At 36.7% G+C, this 18,780-nt stretch overlaps 4 protein-coding genes across 4 annotated transcripts; 2 read left to right on the top strand and 2 right to left on the bottom strand.

Moving 5' to 3' along the window:
• Positions 1-2,286, top strand: mcts1 (MCTS1 re-initiation and release factor). The gene is made up of 6 exons (XM_063875830.1): positions 1-257; positions 1,011-1,163; positions 1,255-1,352; positions 1,584-1,717; positions 1,875-1,942; positions 2,034-2,286. The coding sequence occupies exons 1-6, from the start codon at positions 247-249 to the stop codon at positions 2,113-2,115; spliced, it is 546 nt and encodes a 181-aa protein (XP_063731900.1). The 5' UTR covers positions 1-246; the 3' UTR covers positions 2,116-2,286.
• Positions 2,287-3,109: 823 nt separating this feature from the next.
• Positions 3,110-6,775, bottom strand: c1galt1c1 (C1GALT1-specific chaperone 1). Its single transcript, XM_063876929.1, has 2 exons — positions 6,620-6,775; positions 3,110-4,823 (listed from the first exon to the last, which is right to left on the bottom strand). Exon 2 carries the CDS (start codon positions 4,807-4,809, stop codon positions 3,853-3,855), a length of 957 nt encoding a protein of 318 aa, XP_063732999.1. The 5' UTR covers positions 4,810-4,823; positions 6,620-6,775; the 3' UTR covers positions 3,110-3,852.
• Positions 6,776-9,462: 2,687 nt separating this feature from the next.
• urp1 (urotensin-related peptide 1) lies at positions 9,463-11,602 on the top strand. The gene is made up of 5 exons (XM_063876613.1): positions 9,463-9,609; positions 9,937-10,065; positions 10,162-10,202; positions 10,583-10,689; positions 11,062-11,602. Exons 1-4 carry the CDS (start codon positions 9,507-9,509, stop codon positions 10,673-10,675), a joined length of 366 nt encoding a protein of 121 aa, XP_063732683.1. The 5' UTR covers positions 9,463-9,506; the 3' UTR covers positions 10,676-10,689; positions 11,062-11,602.
• clic2 (chloride intracellular channel 2) lies at positions 11,399-17,307 on the bottom strand. Its single transcript, XM_063876612.1, has 6 exons — positions 17,020-17,307; positions 15,367-15,476; positions 14,113-14,238; positions 13,908-14,008; positions 13,042-13,223; positions 11,399-12,019 (listed from the first exon to the last, which is right to left on the bottom strand). Exons 1-6 carry the CDS (start codon positions 17,080-17,082, stop codon positions 11,858-11,860), a joined length of 744 nt encoding a protein of 247 aa, XP_063732682.1. The 5' UTR covers positions 17,083-17,307; the 3' UTR covers positions 11,399-11,857.
• Positions 17,308-18,780: the final 1,473 nt, after the last annotated feature.

Raw genomic sequence — 18,780 nt, forward strand, 5'->3', positions numbered from 1 at the left:
GAAGAAGCGTTACTTTGGTGACAGAGGACCTGCCGTGTAACGTAAACAACTGTCGTAAAATGACGCAACCCCTTACAACGCTGGCCCTCCACTGCTAAACAGGCGTGGAAGTACAGAAGCATTACTTGATATATGAAGAGTCCTCTATTATCTTATTGTGTTTATCATACACATATTTTGGCAGTAAGTCCGGACAAGCTTTGTGGGAATTGAGGAACGCGGTAACGGTAACAGCGACCAACGAGGATGTTTAAAAAGTACGTAGGTGATGATTTCTCTGTTGTAACGTTAGCTAACCACAGCTAGAGGGCTAACGCTAACTGATTAGCAAGTTAGTTTGTTATATGCTCAAGTTCAATTAATGAATCAAACAGACATATCTTTTACAATATCGGCGAGGTCCTGTGTTATTACAGCAGACCGGGCCTGGAAAACAAATCTATTAAAATGTATCAGCCATGTGATCTAGATATTTCCTTCATATGTCTGAACTAAGCAATACGGCCCTGTATTTTAGTAATCACAATGTTGACATGCACCTTTCGTAAAGCTATCTATTTTTTCAGATTGCTTTCTAATGAGAGTGAGGATTACACTATTATTCATGCATTTGTTTAGATGAGATTTAAGAAGATAGGACACTTGCTTATGTATGTATTTATGTATCGATCTAAAAAAGTAAGTTTGAGCATTCTGTTGTATCTCTTAAATCTATGATTGAATTGTCTTTACAAAAGAACTGTATTCGTTGGATGTGGTTGCTTATACCTTTTGGTTTTAACAATCAATATCAGAATCAAACCAACATTGGTTACTGCCAATATTAGCCACAATGTGGAATCAGTGAGCTCATGTTGTGTATGTTTGGTCACAGGTTTAGGCCTACAGAATATTAGTTATTTCACGTGATTCCTCCATGTGATGAACATGCCCAAACGTTTGCCTTTGGTTTTTATTTGAATGGCTGTTTTTGTACTTATACTAAAAGCACTTTCTGTTCACTGTTTCAGATTTGATGAGAAGGAAAATGTGTCGAACTGTATCCAGCTGAAAACATCAGTGATCAAGGGCATCAAAAATCAGCTTTTGGAACAGTTTCCAGACATCGAGTCATGGCTCAATCATATAATGCCAAAAAAAGACCCTGTCAAAATCGTGAGATGGTATGATTTAGTCATTCACCTCAGCAGTTTTTCTCACATGCAGTGGATTTTCTTTTTTATTCTTTTAATACTTCTATTCTTCTCCCCATAGCCATGAACACATTGAAATCCTGACAGTGAATGGAGAACTGCTCTTCTTCAGACAGAGAGAAGGACCATTCTACCCGACCCTCAGACTGCTGCATAAATGTAAGATCTTTAAATGGCAACCACATTATGATGGTTTATAATAACAAAAGCCATAAGTAGACTAATAAGTCTTACTGAGATGCAGGCATGAACAAAATAGGAGCTCCGTGCATGCAAGTAACACAAAAGAGAGAGGTTAGATCTGCCCTGAAGAAGGCAGGGATTATAGGGATCTTTAATTTCTGTAATGCAGTGTGCTTTTGTATTGTTTTGCTTCTCTTTTTCCACAAGATCCCTTCATTCTTCCACACCAGCAAGTAGACAAAGGAGCAATTAAATTTGTCTTAAGTGGAGCCAACATCATGTGCCCCGGGCTGACGTCGCCAGGTGCTAAACTCTACCCAGCTGCAACTGACACAGTAGTTGTATCCTTTTAAACATGAAGCCGCATGTGGAAGCGGTTTGATTTTCACGCAAAAAATATATTTGTGAAATGTTCTTGTGCTATAGAGTCAATTATTTCTTCCAAATCTACAACAAAAATCACTCTTGTACACATTTTTCTTTAACTAGTGAATGCAGGCCATAATGGCGGAGGGAAAACAATTTGCACTTTGTGTTGGCGTTATGAAGATGTCAGCAGACAGCATGTAAGACTTTCCTTCACATTTAAGAAAAGCATAAAAGATCCTTTCTGCTGCTGCTATTTTGATGCCTAATTTCAATCTTCTTTGCAAACAGAGGGAAAGTCAACAAGGGAATTGGTATTGAGAACGTTCATTATCTGAATGATGGATTGTGGCACATGAAGACGTATAAATGATGACATCAACACCTGCAACGCCTGCCCCCACACCCCGCCCCCACAGAAAGTGCGGAGCTCGCATGGGTTCCACCTGTTTACACCTAAGGATTTAGCTGTGTAACCTGCTGAAGGCTTTGAATTATTTGCCATTATGCACAAATAAATAAAAAATCTTGCTTTAAACCTCAATCTCAGTTTTGCATTGTATCCAATTTTTGATGTGAACATAAATGCCTACGTTTTTAGGGTTTAATCAATTGGTAAACATGAGAAAATTGTTTTGCTTTAGGTAAAGTTGATTCAAGCACTTGAGAAAAGATGCATTTTCAAGATTTTCCAGCACTTAACGGCTGTGGTAAAGAACGTATTTTGATACACTATACTGATTATTTCACTTCATCACATTAAGTTGATGCTATTGGGCTATAAACAACCAAACTGTTTTGTGACAGTAATTTACAGAAGGATAACCATTACAATGTCTGTTTCAAGCACTGATCAATGTGTCTTCAGTTTCCAGCACTTGTAGAGACTGTGTTAACTTGCTTTCATGTTGACTTTCCCTCTGTAGTTGGAGTAATGACGTGGCCTTTTTATTCGCTAACCAGGATGTGTGCATATCTGAAGGAGTGGCCTAGTGATTCAGGCGTGCAGCTGTTCAGAATGGTTGTGCTGCTTCTGTTAATTTACACTTCAAGTGTTATTCCAAAGTCTAAGATAAATTGGTCTCATGCTATAGCTCAAAAAACCTTTGCTATTGAATCAACGCAGTTGTTAAGTACTGCAATATTTTATTCTCTTCATACCTGGTGGCAGAAAAATATATATGTACTTTTTGTGTCAAGGTTACAACAACATATGGGTCGAGGCAAAACATAAATGTTGGTCGGCAATAGATTACAATCAGGTGTTTAGAAAATGTCTTTAGCTCAACAAAGCTATCGGTACAATAAGTATTAAATTTTAACAAAAATCCTTCACAGTATGTTATACAAGGTTTGCAGCAACAACCCAACATTTAATCCTTTTATTTATTCTCATCATCCAAAAGTCACATTTATTAAGAGTACTTTGTCTGATAATCAGATGTTTCTTAAAATGAAAGTGAAACGATGAAAGCTCCACTGAAAATGAATGTTTTTAACACATGACAATAGAAATATACTGAACATTAGGGCTGCACGACATATTGATTCAGCAATTGTAACACTGAACGTGACCATGTACGACAAGTTAACTCAAATAAGTCATTCTAAAACTTGTTTGCTGCTAAAAACCGAAGGAAAACTCACATTTTTAATTCAACATGACTAAGTTACAAGGAAGCACTGTCTAATAAAACATAAATTAGTCCAACTTTCGAATTCTTTTCAATCAAAAACAACCCCTGAAAATTGGAAGATGTGGTTGCAAAACTCTTAATCTTTCGGCTACATAATTAAATCATCGTGCAGCCCTACTGAATATGCTTTCCCCAGAATTCAACACTGAGGTATATTATTGAAGTGTGATACATATCTCTAAAATCATTTGAAAGAACTGCACACTCATTGACTCATTTCTCAGTTCAATAACACCACAAACACATTTCAGGTGCTGATTGTGCCAACTGCAAAAAGGTACAAATATACATAAAAGATTTATTCTCACCCAGGATCCATTTTACAAACAGAATTAGAAAAACATTTCAACATTTAGTTTGCCATCATAGAAGCAAAAAAACATTTCAAATGCCACGTACATATGAAACAGTCTCTAATCGTTGTCTGACCCTTCAGGAGGTTGGAATACTAACAAGTCATGGAAGTCGTGACCGTAAGGACGAAGTCTGTAAACTCCAAACATCATAACCTGCATTTGATTGGGCGACATCCCGTTGAATGTGACTGCCAGGTCGGAGCAGCAGCCCTCCACCACATTCGTGGGGTTGTCCTTCATGCTGTCTGTTATTAAGCTGTCTACGCTCTTGCTGTTAAAGAGGCCCTTTCCGTGCGAGTCTTCTCCGTTCTCTGCGAACACACCGGTATATTTGAGACACACTGCCAACTGCTTGTCCTCACTCATCTTCCACAGGGTATGTCCTCTTTCTGGACATTTTTCTTCATCCTCGAACACATTCACTAGCCTTTTCAGTGCTTGATAACTCAGAACGATGCCACTTTCATACGCCACATACTCCAGCTCCCCTGACTTCATAGCATTGCCCAGGTAGAAGGGCTCCTCTGGATCTTTTGTCAGCACCAGGTGTTTGAGGTTCTCGATGATGGCAAATGTGGTTGCTTGTGCCAAAAAGAACCAGCGCAGATCGCCAGCGTTTTCATAGGCATGCTTCAAGGCTTTACGTAGCCTCGCCCAGTCATCTTTTTCATTTAAGTCTACCGCCTCCAAAGCCTTCGAGGACTCAGAGGTGTAGAACACAGCCTTGTCACAGTGTTTACTCCAGGTTTCCAGCGCAGTCGCCCAGTAAACCAGGATCTTTGGCTGGACCATGATGATGCAAGAGACCCGGACTTGATTGACCAACGCCTGCACGTGACTGTCCGAGAGGCGAGTCAGCTCATCTTTACTCGGGGCCTTAACGTGATGATGATGATGATGTTCGTCCGGCCCGTGTTCCGTGGCGGGGCTGAAACTACCAAAAAGCGAGAGCGCCAAGCAGAAGATGCCTCCCATGGCCATCCCCTTCATGAAAGAACCTCCTTCAGACAACATTTGGACAGCAGACCCTGGATGAGAGAGAAATAACCATTAATTAGCTGTCAGGAAATGCTTCTCAGAATAATGTACTTGAAAATCTAAAAAAATGTTCTTTTAGAAAACATTATGGTTGCTGTAATGGTCTCATATTAAGCGTAAATCAATTCACAGACCTTAAACTGTACAAAATGCATACATAGAAAAGAAAAATAAAGGCATTATTACTGTCTTTACATTAGCTAAAAGTTTGTTACAGAAATGATTGTATGGTTTGACTTAGAAAAGTTTTCATAGAGCTTTTGCTGTTAGGGTTTCTAAATTATGAAAAGTATTTTATAACTTCATTTAATCTGGGTGAATTTCTCTTGCTGTGTGTATTTGTACATAAACAGTGGCTGTGTAACCTGTATGTTTCGTTTATGACTGGAAAGACTAAAACACTTCAGGTCAGAATTTCACTCAAGGGCGTCAAGCAGCATTTTGAGTGTGGGGGACACACATTTTAGCGGAGGTCTGTGGCTCCTCCCCCAGAACATTTTCAAAGAAGTAGATGCAATTTCCTGCATTCTGGTGCATTTTACCATGTTTTTAGATTGAAAATGATCTCCATCTTTCATTGTTTTTCCTTGGAGCTGGCATGGTCTGCAAACTGACTACTATTATGTCCTGGTGTAATACAAAGAATGAGGTAACTTTGAGGGAACATATAGCCCTACATTATGTCATGCAACAAAATATCTCATCCAAGTTATGAGGAAACATAAAATGTGTACCTAGGAAAAAAGCTAGCAAAAGCTGGACATTTTGACTGACTGTTGCTGAAATCTGTCTGTCGTTGATCCGACTCTCAACATAATGCAGTGGATTTCTATTGATATGGGTATTCCCCTCTATTATAAAGTGGAACGGATTTGATTGTGTGAAGCAATGGAAAGAACACTGGACTAAAATGCAGCCATGCACGAATATTTTTGATGGCAAATGTTCAAACGACTTTGTTTTTAAAGGTGGGGACGCCCATGATTGAAAGCAGACACACAAAGGTCCTCGATTATAACCAGTTGAACAGCCTCTGACTATTAGTGAGTACATTGGGTTTGCTGCATTATTATATACAACTCGGTATCTACAACACATGAGGAAGCTGCACTTACTCGTCAGTGCGATCTGCTGGCTTAAAAACAGTTTTAAAAAATCCAACAATTTTACAGATGAGCAATTCTTCACCTGGCTAGGTAAAGGAGACTACTAGTTAGTTTTGTCCACACAAAAAACAAGCATGACAGGTTTACTATCATCACAGCCAAAATGGAAACGTCATATGTAATGCTTGACAACATTTCTGCTGGGACAAAAAAAAAATCCCACTTTGGTATAAATAAAGTATCCATCTATAACCAATAAAGTAAATAATAATTTAGTATGAGTCCTATATATTCATTTTCACAGTCCAATCTCACAAATAAACGCAACTTTATCTATAACAAATAAACTATATATAGTTTAGCATAACTTATTGAAATTGCGTAAACTTGTTTTTCTTGTGAGACAAGTTGAGCAGCTGATCTGGTCTCAAGTGGATTAGACATCGTTTGGATTAGACATTACGGACATGTTGTATACGTGTTATTAATGTCGACATTTTATCCATGAACCCTGAACAGCTAGCCTTAACATTAGTTAACTTCATAACATTGTATTCCGAGAGCTATTAAAGTGGCACCAGCTGATAGCTTACTGTTAGCTTCCTGTCGTCTTAGCGTTTACACTAAACGTGTTGTTAGCAACATACATAAAACAAGCAAATCATATTTACTATTCCTACCAGGATTAACACAGCCGTGTGAGATGGTTTCCTACTTTCGTTCGCCTTTCAGCTCCCACTGCTCCTGTTCGGAGAGCCGACGTCGTCAGGAGAGTTAATTAACAGCTAGGAAGGTGCATGTTCCTTAGTGACGGCTACTTCCGGGTCTGAAGTCACGTGACTCTGCTGAGGTCGCATTCATTTGTTTATGTTTTTATGTTATGCCTCAAAATGTAATGTTCCTTTATTTTTATTATTTTATTATTGTACACATTTTTACTGATGCTGGGTTAATTATGATGGGTTAAGGCTGAAGCTGCCGAAGAGATCAACCTTTCATATTTAATAGTGGACAGAAATACATCTCTGTAACATGACCTAATTTTCTGAGCGTTTCTGTCGGTTTTTTTTTTGCGCTAAAGTTCAGCTTTAATTTAGAACATTTGAATTCGTTTCCAAAATCAAAAATCTATCCTCTTTTAAAAATAGCAAGCTGTTATATGTGCTGATGCATACTACTACTACTACTACTACTACTACTACTACTACTACTACTACTACTACTACTAATTATAATAATTATGTATTGTTTTAAAAAATATATATATAATGAATATATTATTCTACTATTATATTATAACTTATTACAACCTATTTTAGCATATTAAATAAATACATATTCTTAACTGCTTGAATAACATTACATTGTACGTATCATTATCCACGAACAGTTTTATATCATATTACATTTGATTTATTGAGTATATTTTTCACTTTATACATTTTTACAAAATCATTTCACAAATTATTTTTCCTTTAATTCAGTGTTGAACCCTTTTTTCGAGGTCTGTAATGTTAGCCAATCAGTTTTTTCTGACATTATCTTTCAGATTATCTGAATTGTGAGGCTGTTTAAATGGGACTGCTGTAATCTTCCAATCAGGACTGAGCTCAATTGTTGTCATGTAATAATGCAGTTCTGGGTTGATTTTTTTTAATTGCAGTTTTGGAAAGATACACATACCGTATTTTTGAAGACTAAGCTATTGCAATTCAGGAGAAGTAAACTGTAACTAAATTCTAATATAACTCAAGCGTTACATTAGATGAATAATTGCTCAGTCAATTCACATAAAATTGATTGTGGATTTTTTTTAAATAATAGTGAACCTTCATTTTCTGTGAATCATTGTTGCAGATGTATGAGGTTTTGACAGTGACTATACAATATTGGTTATTTCCTTTTCCTGATGAGTAATAGGTCTAGTAAAATTACAGCTTGACCTTTAAACCAGACTTGGCTGTACTTTTACCTTTTCTCATTGACTGCGGTGCAGACAGATGTATCAAATGTTGTTGTTTCCATCGATGTGGAGACAACCTTATAAATCACCTGATGCCACGCACACTCATCTGAAGAGCATTAGGTGCCTTTCAGTTTGACAAAAAGCCTCCTTGAACAGCCAAAAACTCTTGACTTGTTTTGATCTTTTACATTTTTAGAAACAAGCCTTAACGAAAACAAGCAATACATTAATCAAACTCAAACTGTAATTTTCCCAAATGGATACTTGACACCTCAAGTTCTCTCAAAAACCTTTCATTAAAAGTGCAGCCTTTTAAACTCATATTTGTTCTTCACGAGGCAGAGGGCTTTGAATCTGAACACGAGAGATCTGCATTGTGAAAAAGCTTCTACCTGAGGCCATCAGGACTGACCTCTGACCCCTTGGCCTTGTCCAACACCGGTCTTTAGCTAATCCTTTGCTCTGCCCTGTACATGGCATATTTGCACTTGTGACATTTGTAGATTTGGCTTTTTTAACATCATTTTTTCAGATGGCATTGCTCTAAAACATTAAATATCTCAACAGTTATTAGACTGATTGCAAATGAATCTCCACTGATATATTTAATGACTTTTAATGATAATCTAGCACCATCATCAAGTCAACATTTTAATTTGATCATTTTTTCTATCCTTACATTTTTATCAAATCCTTATTTGTGCTGTGAGCACAGTGTTTGTATAAAATATTATATTATAGAGGACAAAAATGCCATCTTTGTAAAGAGCAATGTAGACAAGGAAAACCAAGAAATGTAACACATTCAATCAAATAGACAATAGCATTTTACCATAAAGACAGAAGAGGATAAGTGAACAAAATAAAATAAAAACCTCTTAATAGAAAATACAAAGCAGAACAAAAATACTGGGAACAGAAAACCAGTACAGAAGAAGGAAAAAGATAGATAAAAGCAGGTACAATGGAGCAGTTGACAAATACATTATTTTTCACACTCATTTGACTCTTACAAGTAAGAATAAAAATAGAAATGAAAAGATAAATAACATAGTGAGGAAACTAGTATTCAGAAACCACTACAGCATTGCACAAGAAAGAAGCTGTTTCAACTACATACACATACATATAATACATTTGCAAAGTATTTACCACACTGTGACGTATTTGCTTCATCAGACGGTCATAATTAACAACAATGTTAGTCATTCAACCCAAAGTGACGTAGAAACCATCAGTGACATATTTCCAGCAGCTGTCTACCTGAGACATGAGCAATGACACGTTTGAGCAGCCCATCACACAGAAACATGTCCGACATAAAGCTTCAGAGCTCTGGACAGCGGCTGATTACTGCTGCAGAGTAAACATTTGTTAGGCCTCTCTGTACAAGCACAGATAGTCTCCGGCTCAATTGACAGGGGCCCCTAAATTGTTTCTGTGACGCCTGATCCATCGCGTCAAAACCATTAAGAAGGACACTGGCTGTGATGATAATGTATTGATCAGGTTGTGATGGATGGCCACTGAGGATATAAAAGTGAAGTTCTCTACCGAGCAGAGTTATATTCCAGATCTGACCATCTAGAGATAGAGGCACCATGATTTCTGTCGCTGTGTTTTACCTTGTAGCTGTGATTTGTTCTGCAAGACAGACACATGCTGTACCTCTCTACCCCAACACTGACCTGGAGCCACAGGCAGGTAAGACTCTTTCAATATTTTTGCATTTATTTTAAAGGGTTGGACTCTTAAGGGCAATTTGACCATTTTTAATTGACATTTTGTAAGTCTGCTTCATTGCACTTATGTGAGAAATCTGGGCTTACATCTGAATGATAATACACAATTGATCTAATTTCATCTTATCTTTACTCCAATGTTGGTACCGTTGTGTTCTTTAAGATATGGTTTTGAAAAATTATCCCACAATATATATTCACAAGTTATTCTGTTGAACTCACTGCAGGGATATTGATCTCAAAATGACAGGATGAAGGAAAGGCACATTTTTGTTTTTTATTTCAACAGATTTCATTCAGAAATTGATGTCAGAGGTGGATGATGGAACCAACACGGCTGAGGGGGAGCACAGAGAGGTGAACAATCTGTATCCTCTACTGATGCAGCACAATGGAGGAAGAGAGTTGTGGAATAAAGGTACAAATAATTCAAATGTCATGCAGATATATCAGTTACAAAACGGTTATAATGTAACATAATCATTTTTTTAACTTATATTTTTTTGTTTTTAAGGTGCTAAAGAGTCAATACAACAAGACAAGTTTGCAAACATGGTAAGGCTGATAATCTATCTCTAATTTTAAGAAAGTATTTATAAGGCATTGCCTATCTTTATAGCAATTCAAAGAATTTAAAAGTGAAATCGAACCTGAAAGGTGTTGTGTCTGGCTGAAAATAAATTATCCTCCTTTTTATAAGTCTATAAAGAGAAAGCATTTCAGAACCTGAGACTGGATGCAGGTTCATATGGCACACATGCGCATAAAAGTATGCAGGAAGTAAGCCACGGTTTCTTTTAGTGTAATCTTTAAAAATGAATAACTGCAAACAGGTTAAAATAAGGTTAATGTGATCAGTTAGCTCTGTCTTTAGATCAGAGTACAGCATGTTATCTGCGTCTGCTTTCTTCATGTTTGTATTTTGTTGTTTTCAGGTGGAGGACCTCAGAGAAGCCGTCTTGAAGCTGACAGCGGCCGACAAGCTTCGCTCTCAAGGGTTTTCTCAGATCAGAGCAGAACTTGCCTAAAACAAACAAAAGAAGTGAGTGACTGTTTTCTATCAATCAATCACTGACCACACCTGCTCTTTATTTGCAGTCTTTGACAAAGGCTTAGAGCATTTATAACCATTATAACTTTTATTTATATAGGACCTTTTAAAATCAATGTTTGGACGATGAACAGTGGTAATGGTTCAAAGTAGTTTATGTATATTGTTTTTGTCTAGTTGCTTTTATTTTCTTATCTTTAACTGTATTTTCACTCTCTTTTTATCATGCTTTTAGCGGTTGTGTTGTTAGGTTGATAAGTACATTATCACAGTTTGAAGGGGTTTGGCAATTTAGAATGTGGATTAGATCACATATGACTTCTGCTCTGCGTCTAACTTTTGCCCTCTCTGATCCCCTAACAGCATGTTTCTGGAAATACTGTGTCACCAACTAAAGCCCGGTGGCTGCAGGACGTTTGCTGTGATTTCTTCACTGCCTGGTTGGCAACGCCTTCACTCTCCATCATCATTTTTGTTTCCTAGTTTATTCACCATATATACCGGATGATCGAAAGTTATATTTTTGAAGTTGTAGAATTGTCTTTTTTGAGGCTGAAAATAAACTTGAATATCAGAAATGTCATAAATGAAACCTGCTTTTTGTTGTGAGATTTCAGGGTAAAGATGTTTCTTATATTTACAGTACCTAAAGAAAGGAGCATTATGGTATTAGTAGTAGGCACACAAAAAGACAAGATGATGACAAATAATTTTGATATTTATTATTAGTGTGACAGTGATAATCATATCAGATACAGAAATGTATTTCATTGTTTGCATTAAAATAACTGTATATGGAGGTTTCTGCAGCTGCTGCTCACACTTACACAATCATATATGTTTAAGAGAGGGTGATTGATCATAAGAATGTGGAAAGATATCTATTTACACTATAAACAATAATATTAATTGCACATTTGGCCTTTTCAACATGGCATAAAGATCTGTCTGATTGACTATGGATGTCGTTACATACACCCAATAAAACATTTTACTTCAGCGTGTCCTAGAGTCTTACTGGAACAGAGATACAGGTTTAAGGAGGGATAGTGTCTGGTTTGTGGACACAGATTAACTGGTAGGGTATAGCGCCCTCTACAGATAACAACACAGTTACACTGAGTGAAAAAAGGACATTAATTACAGAGAATCAAAGGTTTTAGTTCCTCTTGTTCGCTACGCTGAAGTAAGCCTTCTCTATTTCAATGTCAGCTGGACACGTCTGTTTGAACTCCTCTCTCTCGTTGGCGTTTCGAAGGTATCTCCACACGCCTGTGAACTCTGCAGGGATGTCAAAGTCGCAGTACTTCTTGGAAGCAACCTGAAATACATAAGAAAATCTTTATTATTAATAACACCATGTACATAAAGATCAAAAAGTACTCAGATGATTATCATTTAAAATGACCATGTTATACTGTTTAATGTAATAAAATGCATCATTTTTTATGGTCATTAATTCATTGTGAAGTAACTATAACTGTCATAATAATATTGTAGTGGATTCAAAATAAAGATAATATTTATCTTTATCGCAGTAAAGAACCTTTTATAAAATAAATGCAGCAAGTACTTTACATTAAATAGGCATTGATTAAACATGAATTCAGGGATATAATGCCAAAATAATGGAAGAATATCAATAAATCTGAATGGTTGTGAGATGATTCATGCGAGGAAAGTCAATTCTGATACAGACATTAGTATTATTGGTTATGCTTATCCTGTGAAATGCTCAATGACTTCCCCTTTGGTTTGCAAACAGTTTTGATGGGAAATGTCTCTTTTGAGGAACTAATTAACATCATAAATTGTGACGAGGGGCCACAATCACACACATTGAAGTAAGTAAGGAATCCCAAGCCCACAATGTTGTAAAATATTGATTTAATCTTTACTAATGCATACTTTTATCTGACCTCATTGTATGGTTTAAAGTACAATATAAGTACAGTCAATATGTGAATTATAACTACAATTCTCACAACATACCAACAGATGAAGAGGCACAGATGTGGACAGAAACTTCTAGACAATCACAGTTTGCTTATCATTTCATTTGAGTCTTGCTTCTATTATTTTGACTCTTGAGAAGGCTTATTTTATTTGTTGAATTTCTGTGGAAACTACTTCATTTTCATAAAGCCTCATTCGTCAGACAAGGCTTCTCGACTGCGTGTAAATCAAATAACTTCAATGATAACTAATTTGATTTAAGATGTCTGTGGCGGCAATTACAAAACAGAAGAGGAAACACTTTGCACCACTGCCTTTAGACTGAAACAAAACTATAGATACTAGAGATTACCCTAAAATGAAAACACATTAGATGCAAAGTCTCACCCTGATGACGTGCAGCTTGGGCAGCAGGTTGCAGTCGGCTAAGGTGAGGCGATCTCCATCCAGAAACTTCCTCTTGGAGATGGTGATGGTTTCTCTGGAGTTGTGGTCGACCTCCTCCGGTAGCGGGGAGATCAGGTAGTTGTCCAGACGCTTGAACTCCCGCAGCAGGTTTTTCTCGTGGACTAGAGGGTCAGAAACACAGGGATGATGTTTTTCATTAATTGCTTGTGGCGTAATGTATCTGCAGGTAAATCAGATCAAGTTCAATTACTCAATTAAAGGGCATGCGTTCTTCCATTTTATGGTACTTTATTCATTAACTCCATTACATTTCATTTACTTTTTACTCCTATCTAGCTTTTAGTGATCTTTTGTAGTTACTCTTTACTTTATAGATTAACATATTACATACAAAAGCTTTACGTTTATAACATGCAATAAATTCCAATAGGATCAATTGAATAAACAGATACAGTTTTACTTAAACCAACTAGGAAGCCCGCCCATCTTAGTATCGTAAATAAAATTCCAATAATATCATAATAAACATGCATAACATAAGGACCAAGCTAATAATGACTATTTCAGACACTGTTGGCGGTTTAAGTGTATTAAGTAGTATTATCATATTTTAGAGGCTTATCAGATACTTTGGAGATAAAAGTGAAAATCATTGGTTCTGTGACAACAAATAAAAACTATATTTTCAAACCATTTTATCTCTTTATCTAAAATAAATACAAATGAATTCAATAAATAACAAGTGTATAATAATGGGATTTTAAAGAGGTTATGGATTCTGTTAGCGTTATATGAGGATAAGTAAAACATTATCTTCTGTTATAATTAATTGAAGTCCAACTTACAGGTGTTATTAGGACTGTTCTTGATGAAAGCAGAGAACTTTGCAAAAATGTCAGCGCCCACATCAAAGGACTCTTTGTTTAGTGGGCTGAGATGAGGATACCTGCGGGGGAGGCAAGAAAGGGAGTGAACGTGTTTGATGAGAATACGCCAGCATCACAATCACACTTGATTAATATTTGTGTAGTGATTAAGCGCCAACAATACCTGGGCGGGCGCACTGTTTGTTCTAGAAACTCCTCGATTTTGATGAAGTCTGTTTTGAGGGTGCCGTTATAGAGGAGGAAAGGAGGGTTGGTGCCAGGGGCCAACTCTTTGAGCTCAGCGGGCTTTCTGCAGAGAGGACACAGAAATATGGAATAAGCATCATATAGTAAGGAGTCGAAAGGGAATTATTCATCTCATATTGTAATTTAGAAAGAAATTGTGCAATATTGGGTACATGGGAAAAGAAGGATGAAAGGGAACGGCAGAAGAGGAAAACATTTTTGGGAAAAGTAAAAAAATACAGTATATTGAAAGGTTGTCCAACAAAGTAGAAATGCAAAAAAAGGCAATACATGGAAAAGTGGTAGAGTATCTGTTCTGCTTTCACTTGTCTTTATTTTCTGTTTTGTTTGGAGATATAGACAAAAGGGAAGTGAAATACGTGGGTCATTTCATGAATACATGCTGTAGCAAAATGTATAATTTGCACAAATTGAAGATATCAGGAATATAATAATGTAATAATGTATTAATGGCTTTGACCCATCCTAGGGTTAGGAGCAGTGGGCTATCATATGTACGGCGGCGGCCATATGGAAGATGTGTTTTAGAAACGGTCCGTTTTTACCAACGTTTGCCATTTTTTATTGCAGATTTTCTTTGTCATGCATTAGCTTAAACCTCTATAAGAGAACATATATTTTAAAACTGAAGATAGGGCAGGAAAGGGGAGATGTAAATGTATTTAATCTTAATGTTATCAAGCACGTCAAAACTGAGAGCGTGTTATCGAGGCTGTCACAACCAAATGTGAATCAGTGGATTAATCTTTTAAACATTGGCTGTGTGTTTAGTTATAAAAAACACACTGTGCTGGGAGTGGTCGGTGGTTTAAAAGGCCTGTGTCTGTATGTTTGTGTGTGTTCTGAATCATTCAATTATCAGCTTCCTTTCAATGTTTCCTGATTTTATTTGCTCACCGGTAATGACGCTGAGAAATTCACACAATACAGCCTAAATTAAAGAAGGTGTTTGTTTGACAGCGACACAGAGCTCTTTGTACATGGAGCTCTTTGGGCTCCTCCCTCTGACCTCTGTGAGACAGAGAGAGTAACACACCTATTGATAAGTGAGAAATTATTTGAATAGCTCTCAAGTTCTCTCTCTCATTCCCTTTTCAAAAGAGTCCTATGTAAAAGTCCCCAAGACCAGATGCTCAGGAAGTGTTTGTAACGGAGGGAGGGGGGGTCTTACTTCCTCATATCAACAGTGGTCACTGTAAACTTCACTCCTTTCAGCCACAGCACCATGAAGAGCCTCTGACAGAAGGGGCAGTTCCCCACGTTCTCCCCATCATGTCCAGCCTGAAAAAACACCAAGAAGTCAATGTTAAGTACAGACTACATAAGTCATAAATGTCCTGTTATAGCCAGTGAATCAAATCACAACATCTTTTCTCCTCTGATCTGCTAATAAATATTTCTAAAAGTGAAAGAAAGGCGTGTCCAGGAAGTTTCCTCCATTGAGGGAAAAGCAGGCATTGTGTTGTGGCGGAAAACCACAGACGCTATTAGCTCTCCTCCCTCTTGATGTCAAAGGAAAAGTTTGACATTTTGGAAAATGATAGGCTTTCTTTCCTGAAGTTAGATGAGAAGATTGATACCACTTTCTCAGCCTGTTTGGTAAATACCATACAGTCAGTGGTTGGTTGGCCTAGCAGAGCTTAGCATTAAGACCAGAAGGGAAAAGAAACAGATAGCTGAAGAGTAAAAATAAGGTTTATGGGCTCTAATATTTCTTGTAGTCCTCTTATTTTTTGGTACAGATTAAACAAAAGTGATATAACGTATTATTAGCTTCAGTGATGCTGGTTGGCAATGTTTGTTCTTTATGCTAAGCTAAGGTAACTAACTGCTGGCTGTAACTTTCTTTGGCAGGCATGAGTGACGTTCTCATTGAGCTTTTGCACATCCCCTGCAATGTTATACTTTCTTCAATTGTTTTTGAATTTCACTTGCACTTGTGTTATATCTGTCTCTGCAGAGTTGCCTTTAACAAAAACAGGTTTGTGAACCGGTCGAATGAAAAGATCTACAAGTTATTATTGTCTGGTTATTAGGCAACAACATTAAGGGGGGAAATTGTTTGTTTTTGATCATTCTTTCTCGATATAGAGAACTACATCTGAAAGTATGCGCAAGTAAAGTGGGTGCGCCAGTCCTCCTGTACGCTCTCAGCGCCGTCTGGGTGAGCGATGATAAGGTCTTCTGTCTGTCTGTGGTTAGAGTTCACTGATAAAATACAAGTGCTGTGACACTCAACAGGGAGAGAAACACTTGAGCATCTGCATCACACTGTATCTTTAAATGGCACCCATCAAATTGAGAGTTGTCCTCTGATTGAACATACATGTTGCAGATCTCTGGCCTCTTATACAATCCTGATAAGTGATAAGAAAATCCTTAGTTTGTGTTTTCTGCACTTCGAGGAAGTAAACTCAGGGAATTTATGTTAAGCAATGCTTTTCAATCCAAAATGACAGAATACAGTTCCTGAAGATGTCAACGTAAAGCTGACTCAAAAATGAGATGCTTAACTTTCTTTCCAAGTTTTATTTCTAATTTTGTGTTTTTTGTCTTCTTTAAAAACATATTCTTAATCTCATTGGGATTTTACTGTTAAATTAAAGGTTGAATCAAATAAATAAGAATATATATTCCTCTATAAAGGGAGGATATAAGGCAGTTACATTAAACAGGTAATAACATGCAATAATAAACAGGCTAATGTTGTGAAATGTACACACAAGACGTTCTTTTGACAGTGGATTCATGTGTAATTGACTTTCCCTCAAATGTTCCAGCAAACTTCTCGTTTTAAGTTATTAGTGAAATTTAAATGACTGACCTTAATAAACAACTCGATGCTTGGCTCCTTTTCAGAGTCCTGTCGAAGTGCCATGGTGTCCATAAAAAAAAGTTAAATGCAACTTTTTTTAAATTTCTTGTTCCAGTCAGAGATTCTCCTTAAGTCTGTTTGCACCCACAGCACTGTATGGAGTGAAGTCTGAAAGCAGTGAATAGGTGCTGCTCTGGTTTAAAGGGTCTCTGTGGTTGTGGAGAAAGTGTAACACCTCCTGGCTCAGTGTGTTTTGTCTCAGGAGGAGGCTATCGCTCCGAACATACTTCACTAGTGAGGGGAGAGGGAGGATCCAGAGAGATGGGCGGGGTACTCCCTCTTATATACCCAAAGCCAGCATCTGTGAGCCTAAAATAGTTTCCTTTGCTTAAAGCAATACACAGGAACTGATATCAGTATGCTAGTCAAAACACACATATTCAGAGGATTCATTTTGGATTACGCACCTTCCAACACTGTTAGGTATGAAGGGGAAAATAGTTTAGGAGGAAGGCTGATACAATTTATATTTCTCCTAAATTCAAAGTTAGCATTTTTAATTTAAACGTAATATTTCAGAAAGTAAAAACAAGTGTCTCAATGTGAGGAATCAATTAGTTTTATGTGAAATCTTACTTTTTCTTTACCTGCTTGTAGTGTCTTGCAAAATGCAGTTTATCAATACATATTATAAGTATAAGCAGGTCCATTTTCTAACACAGAAATCTTCCCTTCAGTAGCAGTTACAGCCAAATACATATCCAGTTTCATTCCTATCAGTTTTCTGGGTTTTACAAAGGGTTTGGTTTACATATCATTCATAGCCTGACTTAAAGAACATTTTATTTCTAAAACATGGGAAAAATTATTTATTTTTGATGGAAAGAAATATGAAAATAACTGTGTTAACTCTAAAGTGTCTAGACAATAAAACACTTCATCCAAGTTTCAGATTTCTCATTATGGAAATGTATTAATGTTATCACATATAAGAGTTCACAAAGTGAACTTTGTTTCAATATTGTGTATATTTGACACACTAACTTCACGTTATTTTATTGAGAAATGTCAGTTCCAACCATCTGAAAAATATTGTTATTAGTTCCTTTAAATACATTTTAACTAGGTTTTGTCATTTATTAAGAACAGTTTATCTCGCCATCAGCGTCCTGTGGTAATTAGAATACTGTATTTCCAGTATGAAATAAAAAAATGACATTGGGGTAAGTAGTTCAGCTTTAAGATTAGTTCTATTTGTCATTCTTAAAGCACATTTCCTGATTATATTTTGACTTACTTGTATATTTTGCTAATTGTTTTCTACTTTATTGTACTCAGGGAAAGGGTCAAGTTGTATTTGTCACTATTCTTTTAAACAAAAAGGGAGATGTTTCAGAGTTATTTGGAGTAATGCATCATGATGACGGGATTCCCCTCATTGTTGTCATCAAGCAGAGGGGAAGTTGAGTTTACTTTTGTTTTCTGATTTGTTTTGCATGCGTTGAGGCTTGAAGAAAGTATTGAAATATTTTCATTCCATTTAATATTTGCTATTATAGTGAAATTCTAAATGTTGACTCTTGTCTTTAACTCATGGCCCACATGTGCTTGGAGTGAGGGCTCAGTTCAATATCTCCATTTCTTGTTATACTATCAATTACAGTAAAGAGGAAATGTTTCGGTAGAGGAAAAATGCTGTGGTTAAGACTTCCCTAAAGAAATCATGGACAGAAGTATGCAATACATCACTAAGAATTAAAAATACAAGGC

The sequence above is a fragment of the Eleginops maclovinus genome, chromosome 23 (genome assembly GCF_036324505.1).
Source record: "Eleginops maclovinus isolate JMC-PN-2008 ecotype Puerto Natales chromosome 23, JC_Emac_rtc_rv5, whole genome shotgun sequence".
Taxonomy (NCBI): domain Eukaryota; kingdom Metazoa; phylum Chordata; class Actinopteri; order Perciformes; family Eleginopidae; genus Eleginops; species Eleginops maclovinus.